This window comes from Perca flavescens, chromosome 1 (assembly GCF_004354835.1).
Source record: "Perca flavescens isolate YP-PL-M2 chromosome 1, PFLA_1.0, whole genome shotgun sequence".
Classification (NCBI taxonomy): Eukaryota; Metazoa; Chordata; class Actinopteri; order Perciformes; family Percidae; genus Perca; species Perca flavescens.
In genome coordinates, this window is record NC_041331.1 from 21281164 (window position 1) to 21298365 (window position 17202).

The 17202-nt window shown below is 41.2% G+C and overlaps 1 protein-coding gene across 4 annotated transcripts; it reads right to left on the bottom strand.

Moving 5' to 3' along the window:
* Positions 1-1181: 1181 nt before the first annotated feature.
* bdnf (brain-derived neurotrophic factor) lies at positions 1182-16622 on the bottom strand. 4 transcript variants are annotated; one of them, XM_028581794.1, is made up of 2 exons: positions 16491-16622; positions 1182-2574 (listed from the first exon to the last, which is right to left on the bottom strand). In XM_028581794.1, exon 2 carries the CDS (start codon positions 2551-2553, stop codon positions 1744-1746), a length of 810 nt encoding a protein of 269 aa, XP_028437595.1. In that variant the 5' UTR covers positions 2554-2574; positions 16491-16622; the 3' UTR covers positions 1182-1743. The 4 variants fall into 4 exon arrangements, with proteins under 4 accessions (XP_028437595.1, XP_028437584.1, XP_028437603.1 ...); XM_028581783.1 differs by lacking the exon at positions 16491-16622 and adding an exon at positions 15780-15852; XM_028581802.1 differs by lacking the exon at positions 16491-16622 and adding an exon at positions 15554-15622.
* Positions 16623-17202: the final 580 nt, after the last annotated feature.

Below are 17202 nucleotides of genomic sequence, written 5' to 3' on the forward strand. Positions count from 1 at the left end.
GAAGTGTTTCATAATATCAAGATACAAAGTTGAACACATTTTATCGTACTACGTACGACCTTAAACTACAGCGTCTAGACTTGGCAAGCAAGGGGTTCTCACTAGGTAATGCTCACTATGAGTTATATTCTGCTGGAGGGAATGTTAATATGAAACTGCAGTAGTCCTTTAACCCAGATACCAAACCAAGTTTTTCCTTCTGATCACAGTAAATGTACAGCTGCATAAAATCTGTGATGATGGTTCTTTTGTAGAATATTTAAATATATGATTACCATGCACTAATGAGAAAATGTTGGGTGTTTTTTTTTTTTTTTTTATGTACACAAATGTATGTGTGGGTGTATCCATCACTTTCAAACCCTGCCTACTTGTACTAGGCTACACTTGTGATGTTAAGTTTTTGTAATTGTGAAATACTGCATTTGCAGCTGGAGTAACAACTAAGTAAAACACTGAAAAACTATGTATAAACACAAAAGTATCAAAAGACATACAGTAGGTTTGTGTTCCTGTAATGTGCTGATAGGAGGCAAGACGTGTCCTTTTTCCCTCCTCAAAGTAACACTGAATAACACAAAAAGCTGCAAAATATACATTCTTTCCACCCATGGCAAGAGTCATTCTCATTATTGCTATCACTATATATTACCCAATGTGTCCGGTGCTACTGAAAATACATTATTTTCTTGCAGCCTGTAAAACGTATTGAGCATCATGATCATTCATGATTTTAATTTGGTCATTCTTTGGCAGCGTTTGTGCGCGGGCACGTGCATGTGTGTGGTGTGTGTGTGTGTGTGTGTGTGTGTGTGTTTGCTTCATTTCCTCCCTGCCTGCCTGTCTGTTTGTCTGTATAATAAAGTTTATCCTGCCTGGAAATGCAATGTTGAAACTTTATCGACATTGATTTTGTTTTTCAGTTGCCTATAGTCATTTTTATTTCTTCAAATATTTCAGTTTAATATTGCAAACAACTTCACAACATACAAAATGAATAATATTAACCCAGAAACATGTCAATGAATAGATTATATATATATATATATATATATATATATATATATATATATATATATATATATATATATATATATATATATATATATATATATATATATATATATATATATATATATATAGCTTTTATATATATATATCTTGTCCTCTGGTGGGGATAAAAAAATAAACAGCAAAGCTTTGACAACAGCACCTTGACATAGTATGTAAGTCCAACATTACCTTGAGAAGTTTAGAACAGTAAACAGATAAATTACTTGAGAGGAAAATTGTTTTCTGCTGAATATGTAAACGGAATGTTTTTTTGGTCAGCATCATATCATTTTTTTTGTAAGTGGAGAATTTCTCAATTCACAATTGAAGCAGCATGCAAGCTTTTGAAGATGGAACTGTCCTCTCTCATTCCTTGCCTGTTTTTTCCCTTCATTTTCTAATTCTTGGCAACGTAAACAAATCACAATGTCTTGAGGGATGTGATATAGTAATTTAAACTGGGCGCAAATGACTGATCAGATTTTTTTTAATTGTTTACAAGGTCATGAATATGTTCAATAAATAGACTGTAGTATCACTTTTACTGTATAAACTTCATCTTTTTTTACATGCAGTCCATAAAATTTTCATTTGACGGAATAATTTACCCTGTTATGTATATATACAAATAGATATTTTCTCTTTATTCTCTTTTTTAAACTCTTCAATAAAATCTATACATTTTATACACTATCTCCCTCTTTTAATGGTCAATGTGCATACACATGAAGTGTCTATCCTTATAAACCGCCAGGCAATCTTCTTTTTGCTATCCATGGTAAGCGCTCGCACGTAGGACTGGGTTGTCCTGCATTGGGAATTATAATGCCGCTTGTCTATTCCTCTGCAGCCCTCCTTTGTGTACCCCATGGGGTTGCATTTGGTCTCATAAAAGTATTGCTTCAGTTGGCCATTGGGGACAGGGACCTTTTCCATGACGGTAACTGTCTGCCCAGACATGTCTATTGCCGTCTTTTTATCCACAGCTGTCACCCACTGGCTAATACTGTCACACACACTGAGCTCTCCGCGCCGAGACGGATCGGAGTGTCGCCGCACCCTCATGGACATATTAGCGGCATCCAGATAGTTTTTGTATTCCTCCAGAAGAAAGAGCAACGGTGGCTCCAAAGGCACTTGGTTGCTGATCATCACCCGCGAGTCGTACAGGTCGACATCCTTGGTCTCTGTGGTAACCACAGAGGATGGGCCCCCACCTCCCTGGCTCTTATAGGCCCCCTGTCCCAGCTGTGCTGCCTCTCCCTCCACCTCCAGCAGCTCCTCTATCACCTGCTCAAACGTGTCTGTGAGTGAGGGCAGTTCCCCGCGCTGGCCTGGCCCACCACCACTCTGTGGAGTCCCATGGCCTCGTGCGGCCGTCGCAGCAGCGCCCAAGTAGCCTTCCGTCCGATGGCCCCGCATGCCCGGGGCATCTCTCAGGGGCGCAGCTCTCATGCAACTGAAGTATGAAATAACCATAGTAAGGAACAGGATGGTCATCACTCTTCTAACCTGGTGGAACTGGAGGGGGAGAGAAAGACAGAAAACAAGAGGGGAGGAGTGTGTGTGTGTGTGTGTGTGGGGGGGGGAGAGAGAGAACAAGACTGTAAGACAAAGAGCATTTTCAATGAAGTTAGCTTATTCTTGATCCATAATGCACCATGTTAGCCTTTCTTCTGATTTATACCTTTTACTCTTTCTTTGCAAGCCGTAAAAGAGAGCCAGTAGCTTTGGAATAATCACAAAATGTTTTTATTAAACTGATATTGGCGCTGTGTCATCAGTGTTTTCAAATTGTTTGCAAACTGTAATCACTTTGTTCCTATGTGAGGTCTGGCTTAGATTTTTAATTTGTTGGCAGCCGTGCACAAAAGCTGTGCTGAGCTTCAAAGAGATTGCCTATTACAAAAGATAAGATCACATTAATAGATGTCACTACATCCTTACAGGGTTGTTATTATTATTTATGAGCTTTTTTTACTGGTTTGTTAAACTTTACAGCGTGTTTCTAGAGCGGATGAGGATGTGTAATTTTATAATAGCCAAACCTGTCACTCTTCCCTCACTGCCTGAATCATTGTGTTGTCTTGTCAGTTTTGACAGCTCTGACCTCCCCCCATTTTGTAAACTTTATAAAAGACATGGTAGAATTTGCTATCCTTAAACTTTTTGTTTATTGGGGCAAGTAGTTACCCGAATTGTTAGATTATATAATATAAAATAATAATAAAATTGACAGGTGGCAAATAATGGATGCACGTGATAGTCAATTGTGAACTGACACACAATTTGGAAAGGCTCTGTGTTGACATAAGGATATGGTTTTGTTTGTTTTGTTTGTTTGAAGAGCTCATGTATTATCTTTTGACTATGACGTTACCCCGCAAACAAAATCACCATTATCAACACTCAGGGAACTTCCAACATGGACAGCACTTACTGATCAATGTTGTGTTTGTGTCAGCTCTGACAAACAACGCTGCTGCAGTATTATTCATCTTTTTTGAATGACTGGTCTCTGCTGTAATACTGGTCTAATACTAAACCTTACAGTCATGTAATGGAGTTTGTTGAGGGACACTGTTTGTTTTGGGCAGGTGGATGGCGAGAGCACTGCAGGATGAACTAACAGGATGTCATGAGGAAACTGAATGAAAGATGTGTCATCCTCCCTGCACTGTAAGGTACCAATATCAAGCAACTCACAAGATAAGCAAAACACTGTAAGAGAAGGGGGGAGAACCAGGTGTAGCGGAAATACTGTACATACATCGCCTGAGCACAAATGCATCCCTTACCTTTGAGAAGCTCTAAGATTCACAGAAAATCAATGAATTGGTGGACATCCAGCAGCCCAAGATATAAAAGCAACCATAATGAAAAGAAAATCTAGATCTTGCTTTCCACAGGGGCTCAATTTAAAAATAGCCTGACCGAGGCTTTGACTGCACTCTGCATGTCCCAACTTGATACAGGAAAACACGGCGAGCAACCACACTGCTGCCTCCACTCAGGACGGACACGAGGACCTTTTACCGTAAGGGAGGAGCAAAAACCCCACCTTAAAGCATTTGTTTCATTCCTAATTGGTATCAGGGGCTGTGGCTGTAATTAACCAACTGGTGACTGCCATAGAGATATCTCGCCTAAAAATAGATGTGCTGGGAGTCTCACAGTCTCTATTCAGAATATCACATCCTTCTTCTTAATGAGCCACTCATTCCCCGAGCTCAGTGACGTGCACCTCCAGAGTGCGTGTGAGTGTGTGTGTTAGAGGGAGGGCATGGGGAGGGGCTGGTTTGTATGTGTTTGCAGGGAGATGGGGGGTATTTTTCCTCTCACCAATTAAAGCAACATTAAGGGAAAGCCAAGGATAAGGAGCTAATTATCAATTTTTCATTAGATACTGTTAATAAATCCTATTTGTCATGCTTATTAACCCGTCAATATTGTTAAGGTTTTGGTTCCAATAACAAGTATTGCCTGTGAGGCTTCCCAGCACAGAAATAATGTAGGTTTACGGGATCGAGGCCAGTCACGAGCTTTATGTGTAGGATGCATTTAGGCTAATATTATTATCAGCATCACGCTCAAATGGTTCCACTTCCATATGACGGAAATGAAGGCAGAGGGCTGATTACTGTTAGGCGTCAAACTTCATGCTGGAAATGGTGCAGACGAAGAGTGCTGCATCTTCCGTAACAGACCACAGGGGTAATGTTGCAGTAGCAGGGGGTGGAGAGAGTGCCAGCGTCATTTCGCAGCATAACAACCACAGATGACGTCTCTTCCAGGTCTCCATAGGGGAGAGAATGGAGGGGAGGAGGTTGCTGGGGGTAATGCCACTCAACAGTGTGCAATTGCATGCCGTTCCCCTGGGTATCCTCACACCGGGAACAACAAATGATTTTATTTCTATCTCTGTGATTTCCTGTTTCCATCAGGACAATCAATATGGCTTGTGCTCTCAATCAACATCCTGTTAAAATTCGATAAAGCCAATGAATCATTTAATTGCTGTGGGACTGGCGGAGAATCTCTGGCTTATATCTACTAGAGGCTAAATGTGACAACTGATTGGTTTGCTCTTGTTTTATACATCCAGTGAAGGAAGATTTTATGTGCACTGCTGGATTTCACAGTTAATGAAAAAGTGGCTTGCGAGTTAACACAATGAGCATAAATAATAAAGTGAGGGAGGAACATATGGAGGAATGTTTGGAATAAAATGTACTTTTTTGGCTCTAGCTTTGTGACGACGGGTTTGGTAATAAAAAAATATCTTACACAAAGAGGTGGTTGGGCACAGTGCCATTTCTTTTATCTCATATCTCTTTTGTCTTTCTTGTGTCTCGTGTTATTGTTTAAAAAAAAAAACATTGCAAAATGAAATCCAGATAGATCACACCAATCCAGCTGTGTCACATAATAAACTAAGTGTCATGGCTGTCCAACTATGACAGTTCTTTTGACCCAACATGTAAATAGAGATAACAGGAAGATAATGCCTGCAACAACCGCTGCAAACACGCCTTTATTCAAGACAATGCGCCTAGAGCATGAAACACCCCAAACAATAGGAGCAGGTGAGTGTGTGGACTCTGTCTACAGGTTGGCTTTGAGGTCTCTAGATGACCACCTGTTCATCTGCTTTGAGAGCACGGCTGCATGGTGGGGAAATGTAACTTACCCTCACATTTATTCTCTGTGCCAGGTGGGGATTAAAGTGATAAATGCCTCCTTTGACAGATGCTGAAAAGTGTCTCTAAAGCATGAAAGGACTAGCACGGCTGGTATTACTACACATTCAGTAATGTTCACCAGCCTCTCTGCACATGTCAGCACACTTTATGGCTTCATCTTCAAGAACAGCGTACATGATATCTTAGGAACCGTTAGAAGGGGAAAATAAACATCAAACAGGAGAGATGAAAGAGGGAAATGTGCCCACTACATTTGAATATAAATGTATGACTTATAGCAACATTTGTTCTCTGCCTCTTACACTTCTCCCTTGTGGGCATGTGTCTTTGTTCAATTCTTCAAGAACAGTGTCGGGTTAGAGCTATTTACCTAGCAACATGTTTTGTCACGTTCAACACAATGCCAAATGTTCAGTAGAAAAACGTGCAGCGCATGATATCAACATTTCTACCCCAGGACCCCTGGTGTGCCACAATGCAGCACTTACTGTATAAAAAGCGAATTGGAGTTGTCTGCAGTAATGGCTGACACATGTGGAAGCTTGCTTCCTTGAGATCTGTTTTCAATCTGACACAGTTTCAGAGCACGTTTAGTAATAGATGAGCATCACTAAGGGATTATACCTGGCCTCCACGCCAACCCCGGCCACAGACAGCCCAGCATTCAATAAGTGCTGAGTGAGCAGTGCTATCCAAATGAGTTGTTACTCTCTCACACTGTGTGCAACAGTGGACAATTGAAGGACTAACAGTAGCAACACAAATAGTATGTTAAAATCATAACTGAGGCTACATACTCATCCTTAAATGTGCAAACTCTAATTTATCAGTGTTAATGTAGCTGGTCTAAAATTCCCAATTATAATCTTAACAAAAAAATAGTTAATTTTAACACATGAACCAACTCTGAAACAAGACCACTAAAATAATCAACAGACTTATGACTCCAAATTAACAGCGCTGCATTTCCAGACATTGTACACTAGATGGCGTGTGAGACCGTGAAATAATAAGAGGTCCTTCTCTTCTCCCTCCATACACCTTCCTCCCATCTCTTTCCCTCCCTCCTGTAATACACGATAGATAGATAGATAGATAGATAGATAGATAGATAGATAGATAGATAGATAGATAGATAGATAGATAGATAGAAAGAAAAGAAAGAAAGAAAGAAAGAAAGAACATCATCTTTTTGCAGGACGCACAGACAATTTGGGTTGTGGGTAATTATAGCCTAAGCTATAAAGTTCACTTACCGGTATATGGGATTTAGTCCCAGCTCTGACAATAAATTTGGCTCTAGTGTGCATTTTTCGGAAAGTACATCATTAACTCATCATTAAACCATCATATAACCAGCCCGTGTAGGCCAACTGCTAATCCAGATATTTTCACTCGAAGCATTCAAAAATGAGCCAGCTTTCCACCACTCTATAAATGAGACTTTATTTTAATCATTCTGGTCGGTAATTTGAAGTTATTCAGCGCGAGCACACAACACCAAGAAGTAGATCCAACCGTGCATGTTGGCCGACGTAGCTGGGCGTTAGGTCTCGGGTTTCCTATAAAGTCTTAATGAGTTCATCAAAGCCCCCTCTCTCCCAAGCAACCATAGAACAACTGTCTGGAGTTCTTATGTTTGTGTGTTCACGGCGCAGGAGGGTCCGAGATTATAATATAGACTAACAAATATCCCGAACAAAGAGTTTATTGAGTTATTTATAAGCAGAAAGTTACCGTTAAATGTTCCAAAGTGGCAGGTTTCCACTTTGTTACTTACGAGACATAGCCTACTAATATAATAAACCACATTTGCTCAGCCTGCTCTAATAATGAAACAACAGCCTTTTATCTCTCGAGATTAGGCTACATCTGCTGAGCTAGTGCTCTCCTCTGGAAACCCAATCAACATAATAACTCCGTTTTTTATTAATGAACGAGAGTATAAGGTTACACATATCCACTCTCGTCTGTTCGCAGGATAACCGGACTTGATCGAGCTACTTTTAGACCCCCCTCCTCCCTTACCTCTACCCCCCCTAACACACACACACACACACACACACACACACACACACACACACACACACACACACACACACACACACACACACTTCTGTCTTTTCTCAAGCAGCAAATTTAACAAGGCCGAAGTGCTTAAAACAACTTATCGAAAAACAAACACACACATAGCCTACCTTTTACTGCCCAGTCGTAAAACAGACCATTCAACACCAGGACAGTAGTGTCATCTGGGAAGTTTTGGACAACTCCCTGAGTAATTTACTTAAGCGATATTTTCCTCTCTGTGCCGACAAGCTTCAGGATATCTATTCAGCTTTGGAGCAAATAGATTAAATTATTGATGGTGGAAATTGCATGGATGAGGTAATGCACTCCCATGGCTGCACGGCTCCTTTGGAGATCGTCTGAAACTGAAGTTGTCGCATGCTGAAACGCAGCAGCAGCAGCAGCAGCGGCGGCGGCAGCAGCACGGGATGAGAGACCTCTGGAGCTGGAATGAGGAGCCTCTTTGCAACTACAGTAACTTTACTACACAATGACGCTGCAACATGTGACCTGCCGCTGGCTGACTGGTCGCCGCAAAACTCCTGTTTAAACAGCCCCGAGGCGGAACTATTAATGCGCTTTCAGCGTGCATTATGTGCTTTTGTTTGTGCGCATACCGTGCAGCCTGCACCCACACCATGTCTGGCAATATACTGTGTAAAGCACGAACGAAGCCTCTCCTCTTCCGCATTTCGCTCTCTGAGGCGGCATTTCTTTTTGAAGGCTTTGCGTAACAGCGCGTCTCCACCAAGTCGTGATCCACTGCGTGACATTTAGAGATGGCCTATTTGTGTAAAATTAGATATTCGGAGAATTAAAAATAAGCATTTCTTGTTCTTGTCTGCAGATAGTGAGGAGGCTTTGTACTTCATCAAAATATGCTTTAAGAAAGAAGGTATTTGCGTGTAAAGTGGGCCTATATAGGCTATTTGTGCAGGGTTCTCTCTACCTTTTAATCTATTTTAGGCATCATAATGCATCCTACATCCTTGATATAGCCCAAAAAGATGTTCTCTATATAATGTGTAATCCTGAGTCATTTCTATTATAAATAAACCCATGAATATCAGCTTGAAGAAGGGCTTATGATTTGTGAACTGTAAAACGCAAGTGGTGTTAAAACATTTGGATGGCAACAGGCACTGGAGGCTAACAAAGATGTGAACTTACTGAAAACAATTCTGCTTCTCCTTGCTTTTAAAGTGAGCCATCTCCACAACAGATGGATGACTCCCCTGCAAGTGCTCTGCAGTGTAGTAACCAGCTTTCACAGGTTATTATTACCAAATGTCAGCTAAGCTAACGCATTTAAATTGGATACACAGAGCACACTTGGAGATAGAAACTGCTTTGCTTCTTGAGCCTGTTCCCCTTATCAGGAACAAACTGGGAACAATGCATTCGCTTTATAATGCAGAATTCAAATAAAAATGTCAGTGGATCCACAACCTTTCAATGGGTGATGAACGTTTGGAAACTCCACCTCTAATGAATACAAGAGTGAGCATAATGGGGAAATAGCAGCTCGTTATCCTTGTGACTTGGCCCTGGTCCAGTGCAAAGATTTATTGTGATGTGTTTGCTATATTGCCATCATGATTCTTCCCTGCACGAGCTTATGAGCTGGAGCGCTCTTGTTTGGCATGTAGCAGTATGGGAGTGGATGCTCACACCTGCTTAATGAGTCACTCCCACCTCCAACACACCCGGGGACATGCCAAGATAGATATAGCCCTCCCTGAAGGCTCACAGGAGGTGAGGGCAAACTCTGGATGACAAAGAGTTGCATCAGCAATCACTGAGCGACATGACTCCAAAGAGCACACCAAAAAAATGCACACTGCACAAGGGGGCTGTTCCAAACAAGTAATTCATAAATAAATCACTTGGCATCTCATTAGAAGAGCAAAAACAACAACATGGTCTCTCTCATTTCTGCTAATGCAACACAACTGAAGGTGGCGTTTGAAGAGAAGTCTTTTGGCTTGCATACGAGGACTGAATTTCTGAATGAAATGAATAAAATGTCTAATAGCTGGGAGCAGAAAGGAGTTGTGAGCAGTGTTAAGGATGTTTCTGACTCATCCAATTGAGGGCCAAACATAAGCATGACAGCAGTGGTCTGAGATAACCAGGAGTGTTGCTGAAAACTGCTAAACCACTATTTCATCAGAACTGACGCAAACAACATATTTCGGTTTAAGACTTGTCAATACAGCACTGCGAACAATTATTCAAACTATCTGAGGAGTTGGGAAGAAACCATGTTATTTGGCAAATTTCTACAGGTTTTAATCACCCCATTCATGGCCAAACACATGTGATTCACAGTAACAGTTGGGTAAGTCTCTCCTCACATCTTCCCCGCTCACAACCTTTCGCCTGTGTGTGCAGCAGAAAGAAGAAACAACCACAGGAGCTGACAACACGACACACTTGTATAACCTTTTAAGGCTTCTCTTGCCAAATGCAGCACGCTGCTGACAGGTCCGCACTGCCGAACGCTTCACTTAACGAGTAGAATTATACCTCCTTGTGCCAGAGAGGAACAGTGTAATGTGGACAAAATGACGTTTGTGAAATATCATTTTCACTGGGGATAAAGGAAGGCGATGAGGGTATTTTGATCAAAGTGAAATTGCATTCCTCTTTCGAGAAAACATTTTGTATAAGGTTGGATGACGTCAAACAAGACGACAGGGAGCTGGAAAACAGTTGAGAAAACTCCAGACTGGTAAACAGGTAAACCCTGTACAGGCCTTTTATAATCACATGCTGGAGTGAAGAGTTAATGTTATCCCTCCTGTGATGACAATAACCTTTACTGTAATCATCAGGTAGACACAGAGGACCAGTCTTCTAAGCTTCATATACACTCCTCCTTCCACATCCTCATACAGATGATACATTATTTCTATAGTGGCACAGACTGCAAATCACTCCATAGCCTATTAAGCCTCTCGCTGTCTCTGTCTGTCTGTCTCTTTTCTTGGTTTATGCCTCCCTCCTCCCTCTCCCTCCCTCCTCTTCCTCCCCCCAATCCAATATCACCACAGCATCAATAACCTTTGCATGGCTCACTACTGAATGAAAACACACCAATCATGCCACACAATTCAGAATTGATGAAATATTTGTTATGAGAACTCAGAAAGCAGGCATTTTTTATTTGCTACACAAGTAAGGCTGTTCGAGAACTATATCAATGGCTTGAGTATGCCTTTTGCTTGGTTTAATATGACATATATGCCACAATAATGCAACTACAGATATATATATATATTTTTTTTTTGTTTTACCAAATAAGGAACAGACATTCATTTCTACTAATAGAAATGCAAAAATCAACCTATAAATTAGTCCAAACATCATTTTTAGTCTACCTGACACACAGGAAATACAAATACATGTTTTATTATTTCGGGAAGTTGCTTGAATTCAATGATGTGCCGCATGTTCACATGCTAAAAGACACACGTGAATGGTTTGCCGGCATGAACGAACATTTGCGCGCGCGCACAAACACACGCGCACACACACACACACACACACACAGCATCAACAACATCATTGTAGATCCGCAGTGGTCCGACGTATAAGATGTCTGTACAGTCTGAATAACTACAGCCACTGTGTATTAATAACTTGTCGTGGGCTCCATCACTGTAAAATCACAATCCCGCCACTGTGACGAATAACTGATAATTAAAGATTCGGAATTAAAGGTTTAAGGCTTTGCCTCCTGCCAGAACTTGTATAAACAAGCCTGTTAATTGGATGAAGGTGTTGGTGATGAAGATGATGATGGTGGTGACTAAAGCATTAGCAGCAGCGACGGCGGCGGCGGGCGATATAGCCTACATTTCCATAATGATCAAGATGATTAATTTTTTTCGCTCTAAATATATCGTGACGCCCGCCTAGCCCTGAGTCGAGATTTCCGCCATTTCCGCCCGAAATAATCAATAGCCTATTTATAATTTAGATATCAGACATCAGCTTGAATAAATAGACAAGTTAGGCTATTACATTTCATGAATGAAAGCGGTGTGGAAAAGTGTGGCAAGCCCTCCGAAATCGAGTTTTATTAAAGAGACACACTTATTTACATTAAAAAGAAAATTGAACGTCCTCAATTGAGAACCAGATTTCGCCAAATCCCTTTAGCCCCCTGAGTGCAGGAATTGATCGCAACGGAAAAAACGACACACAAAGGCCAACATTTACATGATGAAAAAACAACAAACACACTATGAAACAATCTAATAGAATATTAATGTTAATCCTTATTTCTGCAGAATGCATTTATTTTTTTTCGTTAAATAAATAGGCCTACCGAAAGAATTTCATCTGATTTTTTGCAATGAAACCTACCATCAGGTTTGTTATTGACGCCCACCCCAACTCTGCAGAGCTGAGAGTGCTGAGAGAGAGAGAGAGAGGGAGGGAGAGAGAGAGAGAGAGAGAGAGAGAGAGAGAGAGAGAGAGAGAGAGGGAGATTCTCGGTAAAGATAACACACGCGGAGACGCACGCACACAGTGGCGAGCGCACGCAGGCGCACGCCCGCACACAAACACACGCAGCGCCATTTATGGACTGATCCGCTGACGTACATTGCAGAAAAGTGCTATAAAAAAACCTTCATACATACAAAGTGTGTCGTGCCACCCCACAGACCCCTCCTAACCCGCCTCCGCTCATCCCTCCTCCTCCACCCAACACGCCCACGCCCACACCATAATCCCACGCCTCAGTAGAAAAAAAATTGAATATTAAAAATACTGCTACATGGCCAGAAAATAGGCATTCTGCGAAATAGATGATATTTATAAACAAAATACGCCCGAAAATAATGCTGCAATAAAAATAATTTTACTCTCTTGTGGCCACTGGGAATACAAGGCCAAACATTTCTTTAAAGTAGGCTATCACAATTTTCCGTTTGGTTAGATAATTTAATGTTTGATCATAATTTGTGTAATAAACGCCTTTGTGGTACTGATGAGCCGGAAACGTAGCTATTATAGTTGCGAAGCAGCCTTTATTAAAGGAGAATTTTTATGAATGTCGGGCAGCCTAATAAGTAATATGATCTATTTTGGTTTAACGGTCATATAAAATGAGTTATAGGCTATAATATACAGAAACCGATCTGCGCGTATTACATTGGTGGGTAAAAAATGACCGAAAACGCAAGCGGAGAAGTCAAATAATTCAAATGCAATTATGGATTTACTGGATACATTTGTTTTGGAGTATTTATTTTAAAATGCAGCCTTGTAAGAGGAATCTTGATCACGACAGCCAGTGGGCGCTGGGGCTTTTCTCTTCTCTTGCAGTTGTTTTGCCATGCAACTGCTTCGTCTTGGATCAGAAATATTAAATCTTTGACCAGAGGAAAAAAAAGAAGACGAGAGAGAGAGAGAGGGAGGGAAGGATGGAGAGAGAGAGAGAGAAAGAGAGAGAGGGAGGAAATAGACAATATCCACCGCTTCTGCATCGGTGCGAGACGAATTTTTAGGCTACAAGTCCTTCAGGAGAGCAGTGGAATAAAATCCCAGAGCTGTTTTGTGTGATGATTATCTAAATCTTCGGTTTCACTTCATAGATTTTACGCGTGCTTTAATACAGAATAAAAAAAGAAAGAAAAAAAATCGATGCCTCCAGAACAATTGCATATCAAGCCATCTTATCTCTCTCCATCACATTCAGCCATAACATCTGTTAGTGGATGCACTTTGACCACGCCCATCTTTATTGTAATTTTACACAGGAAATAAGGGAACAATTTATATACTGTAAAGGAGACTCGCTTTGGAAAAAACCCGGCAAATGACACGAGTCAAAGCGATTAAGAATTAATTCATCTTTTTTATTCTCCATTATTCATTCGTAGCCTGCGTTTGACAGGACGACAGAGAGCCGTGTATGGACAAAAGAGGGGGGTAGGGTAGCAGGTGAAGTGAAAAGCACCTTATGAATGAAACCGTGGAGCGGTCGTAGTAAAAACACAAGTGATTTGATGGCGATGACGGGAGGGGGGGCCGATGGAGGGAGGGAAGGAGGGGTAAAGAGTATGGCTATTTTTGGTCGATAACAAAATCCAGAGGGTTTGATATCAAGACAAAACATGAATGCTGCAGACCAAACAAGAAAAATAAGCATAGATAGATAGATAGATAGATAGATAGATAGATAGATAGATAGATAGATAGATAGATAGATAGGTTTTTGCTGACAATTTTATGCACCAGCATCAGTACTCCAGTTCGTGCAGGCTGGAAGGATCACTGCAGCGTCTTAAGTCCCGTATTGGGAGCATGATTAGGCACAACGCAACGATTACGCAAATTATGTTGCAGCAGACAGTGTTCGGAAACTCCAAAAAAAATAAAAAAATAAATACCGCTACAAAAAGCTCTGTTCTTACAATCCCAAGCACGAAAACGAGTTCCGATTCAAACGCTTCACATGACCCAAAGCCTATATGAATGTGCACGCACCAATCTTCTTATAAATATAACTTTCATTTTAGAAAAAAAGAAGAAGAAATAGTCTATGAAATATTGGTCACCTGGATCGGATTTCATTTCGGAGGTATTTCGGTAACTGGTGCCCACAATTAACACACTGCCAATGCGAAAGCTGCATGCTGTAGTTTTAAAGCCGAAGTTCATTTGAGAAAAAGGCAGAAGAAGCCCGTAAAGACGACAGGAACAAAAGAGTGACATGAAAACAATGGATTGTGCTCTTACCTTTACAAGGGCTGACAACCACTATGTGCGTGGTTAGATCTCCGCGACCAAGACTTGCATGTCCCAAAGTTTAACGCAGTGTGGGGGGGCTTATAGGTACCGAGAATGTGGTGTGCAAAAGACCAGACGACCTGAACTTTAAACTTTCACAATGCTCTACAAAAAAAACACATCTTAAAGCACAAGCTCTTTTAATGGCAAGCGCTTTTCTCTCTCTTTTTTAATTTTTTGAAAATGTGCTTTTCCCCCCTCCTCTCTTTAGTATCCCGTTTATTTTCCTTTACAGACCACAGGCTCCCTCAGAATAAGCTTACCAAAAGTTGAAAAAACAATCCCAGGTTTGGCAAAGGGGGCTGGGGAGAGAGAGAAAGAGAGTTGGCGTCCACACGGCGGTTTAGTCCATGCACTACTCCGGTGCCTCTGTCCAACGTGCTGAAAGCATAACACAGCCAGGGTAACTATGGGGCCGAAAGAATATCTATATACTTTTGTTTGAGTGCCCACTTTAAACAGTTTTTTTTTTTTACTCTGCTGCTTCCCCGCGTCTTGTCACGTGTATTGCCCCCCTCCCCCCTCCCCTCCACCTTGCCAAACCAGTCCTGTTAATATTTCATCACGTTGGTCGGACATTTCCTTCCAAATAACAGCACCTATATCACAAACGCCGGTTCAATTCAGTGTACTGTCGCCTCGAAAAAAAGACTCCACTCTCACGCCAAAATGACAACTGGCAACGATGATAAGCAGCCCTATTGTTCTTAATGTCATGCTTATGGCAAGTGTCACAGGTAAGTGGCACATGTTGCTCTTTTTTTTTTTTTTTAAACACGGGCACCGCACAAAAAGAACATACATAGATGCATAAAATATAAAGCTCTCCCTGCCAACACACACAGCCCTCCAAGACTCTAGTCTTCAGCCTACATCACATCACACACATTGCGCGCAGACACAATGTAATATTTCCTTACCTCTGTCACTGTACCGGCATACCCTGAGCCGAAGAAATGCCACACAATCTTTTTTTCACACAAGCTTTGTCAACATCAGCCTCATCAGACATGGGTCTCGATACTGAGTTTCACAAGTAGCCACTGAGTCCAATCCTTCCAGCAATGCGTTGCCAGACTAAATAGCAAGCACGACTATTTACTGGTAATCATCCTTTATATGCTGTGGGTTTCCATTGCTACTTACCATTTTCCCCTACGCTGTCCTGGAGATAGAAGTGTCTTAATATCCACTCACTCCAAAAGATGCTGGTAGGTAATGTGTCTTGTTTGAAGTCATCATATGAGAACTTCTGCTGTGCTCAGTAGATCGCCCACCACTTCGCTGACTTATGAATCTAATAACCCTTTGCAATGTCGGCGTGCTTAAACTCTCTTAGGCAACACCTTGGTGCCTCTACAGTAAAGACAAATATCAACAAGCCCGGGTTGTCAGAAAAAGCCTGTACAGATATACGTAACACCCTCGCCCGGACAACGCCATTAGGGGTCTTACGTGATTGAAATAAGCGACGGCAATCCAAGTTTATGGGGATACCATTCCTGACTGATCGCTCGTTCACTGCTTCAGATATTTAAATCCGCATCGAGCAACAATAACAGACACATAAAACTTCTGAGACATATCCATATTCACGTGTTTGTGTTATAGACTGTTAACTCCCCATTTGGCGAAGGGCCATATAGGCCTATTACTCATACGCACAACTGGTCATTTAGATTTTTCAAACACAGACGATGCACGGCCAGGTTGTTTTTCTTTTACAAAACAAAAATCACATTAATAGCGCCGGTGTTTGCCTGTCAAGTTCTTGGGGGAACTTGTTGCTGCTCAAAAAGAACCCCCACCTCCGCTATTTTGTTGTTGTTGCTGGACCAAACACTCTCATATACTTACATTGTCAAATTCTGTGATGCGTTTTTTTTCCCGGTCAGATATAACAGAAAAAAAGTTAATCCACGTCCTCCAGAAGCGTGATTACACTGAGAGAAGCGACCAGAGCGTTAAAAACCAGGAAGGATACTTTTAGATCAGGAATATCTGTAAGTTTAAAGATGAAATCTGTTTTCAGTAAAATTCCATCAGTTGCACTGCCAACACTCAGCCATCTGATTGTTATGCAGTGACGCTGTGCTTGCAAGTTAACATGAGTAATAGGTGATATTTGCCTGACTCTTTGCCAGCATCCCAAACTTTCTAGAGTGTTTGTAAGAAAAGTGTCATTCTTGTTGTATAAATTACTTCTTTTTTTTGTCATAGTTTATGGAAATCAGCCGCATTGGTGGCGCGTTATTGCAACCTGTGAATGTGTCTGCAAGGAAACAATAGCACCAATCTAACACATCCTTGGGCTTTTCTCAAAAAAAAAAAAAAAAAAAAAAAAAAAAAGCTGCTCATCAAAGTGTTAAAGGTCACTTGATTGTGGGTTTAAAGAGGGAAGGAAGGGGGATAGGGGGGGAGTAACTTATTTTCTTTGCAGTTTGTGTCAATACATTTCTGTCTCAAAGACACAAGATGGCATGATCAGATAAAATTAGAATCGCAATAATTTTTTTCTAAGAAAAATATGTACTTTTTCATGTACCAAACAGACAACAGGTGCTGGACT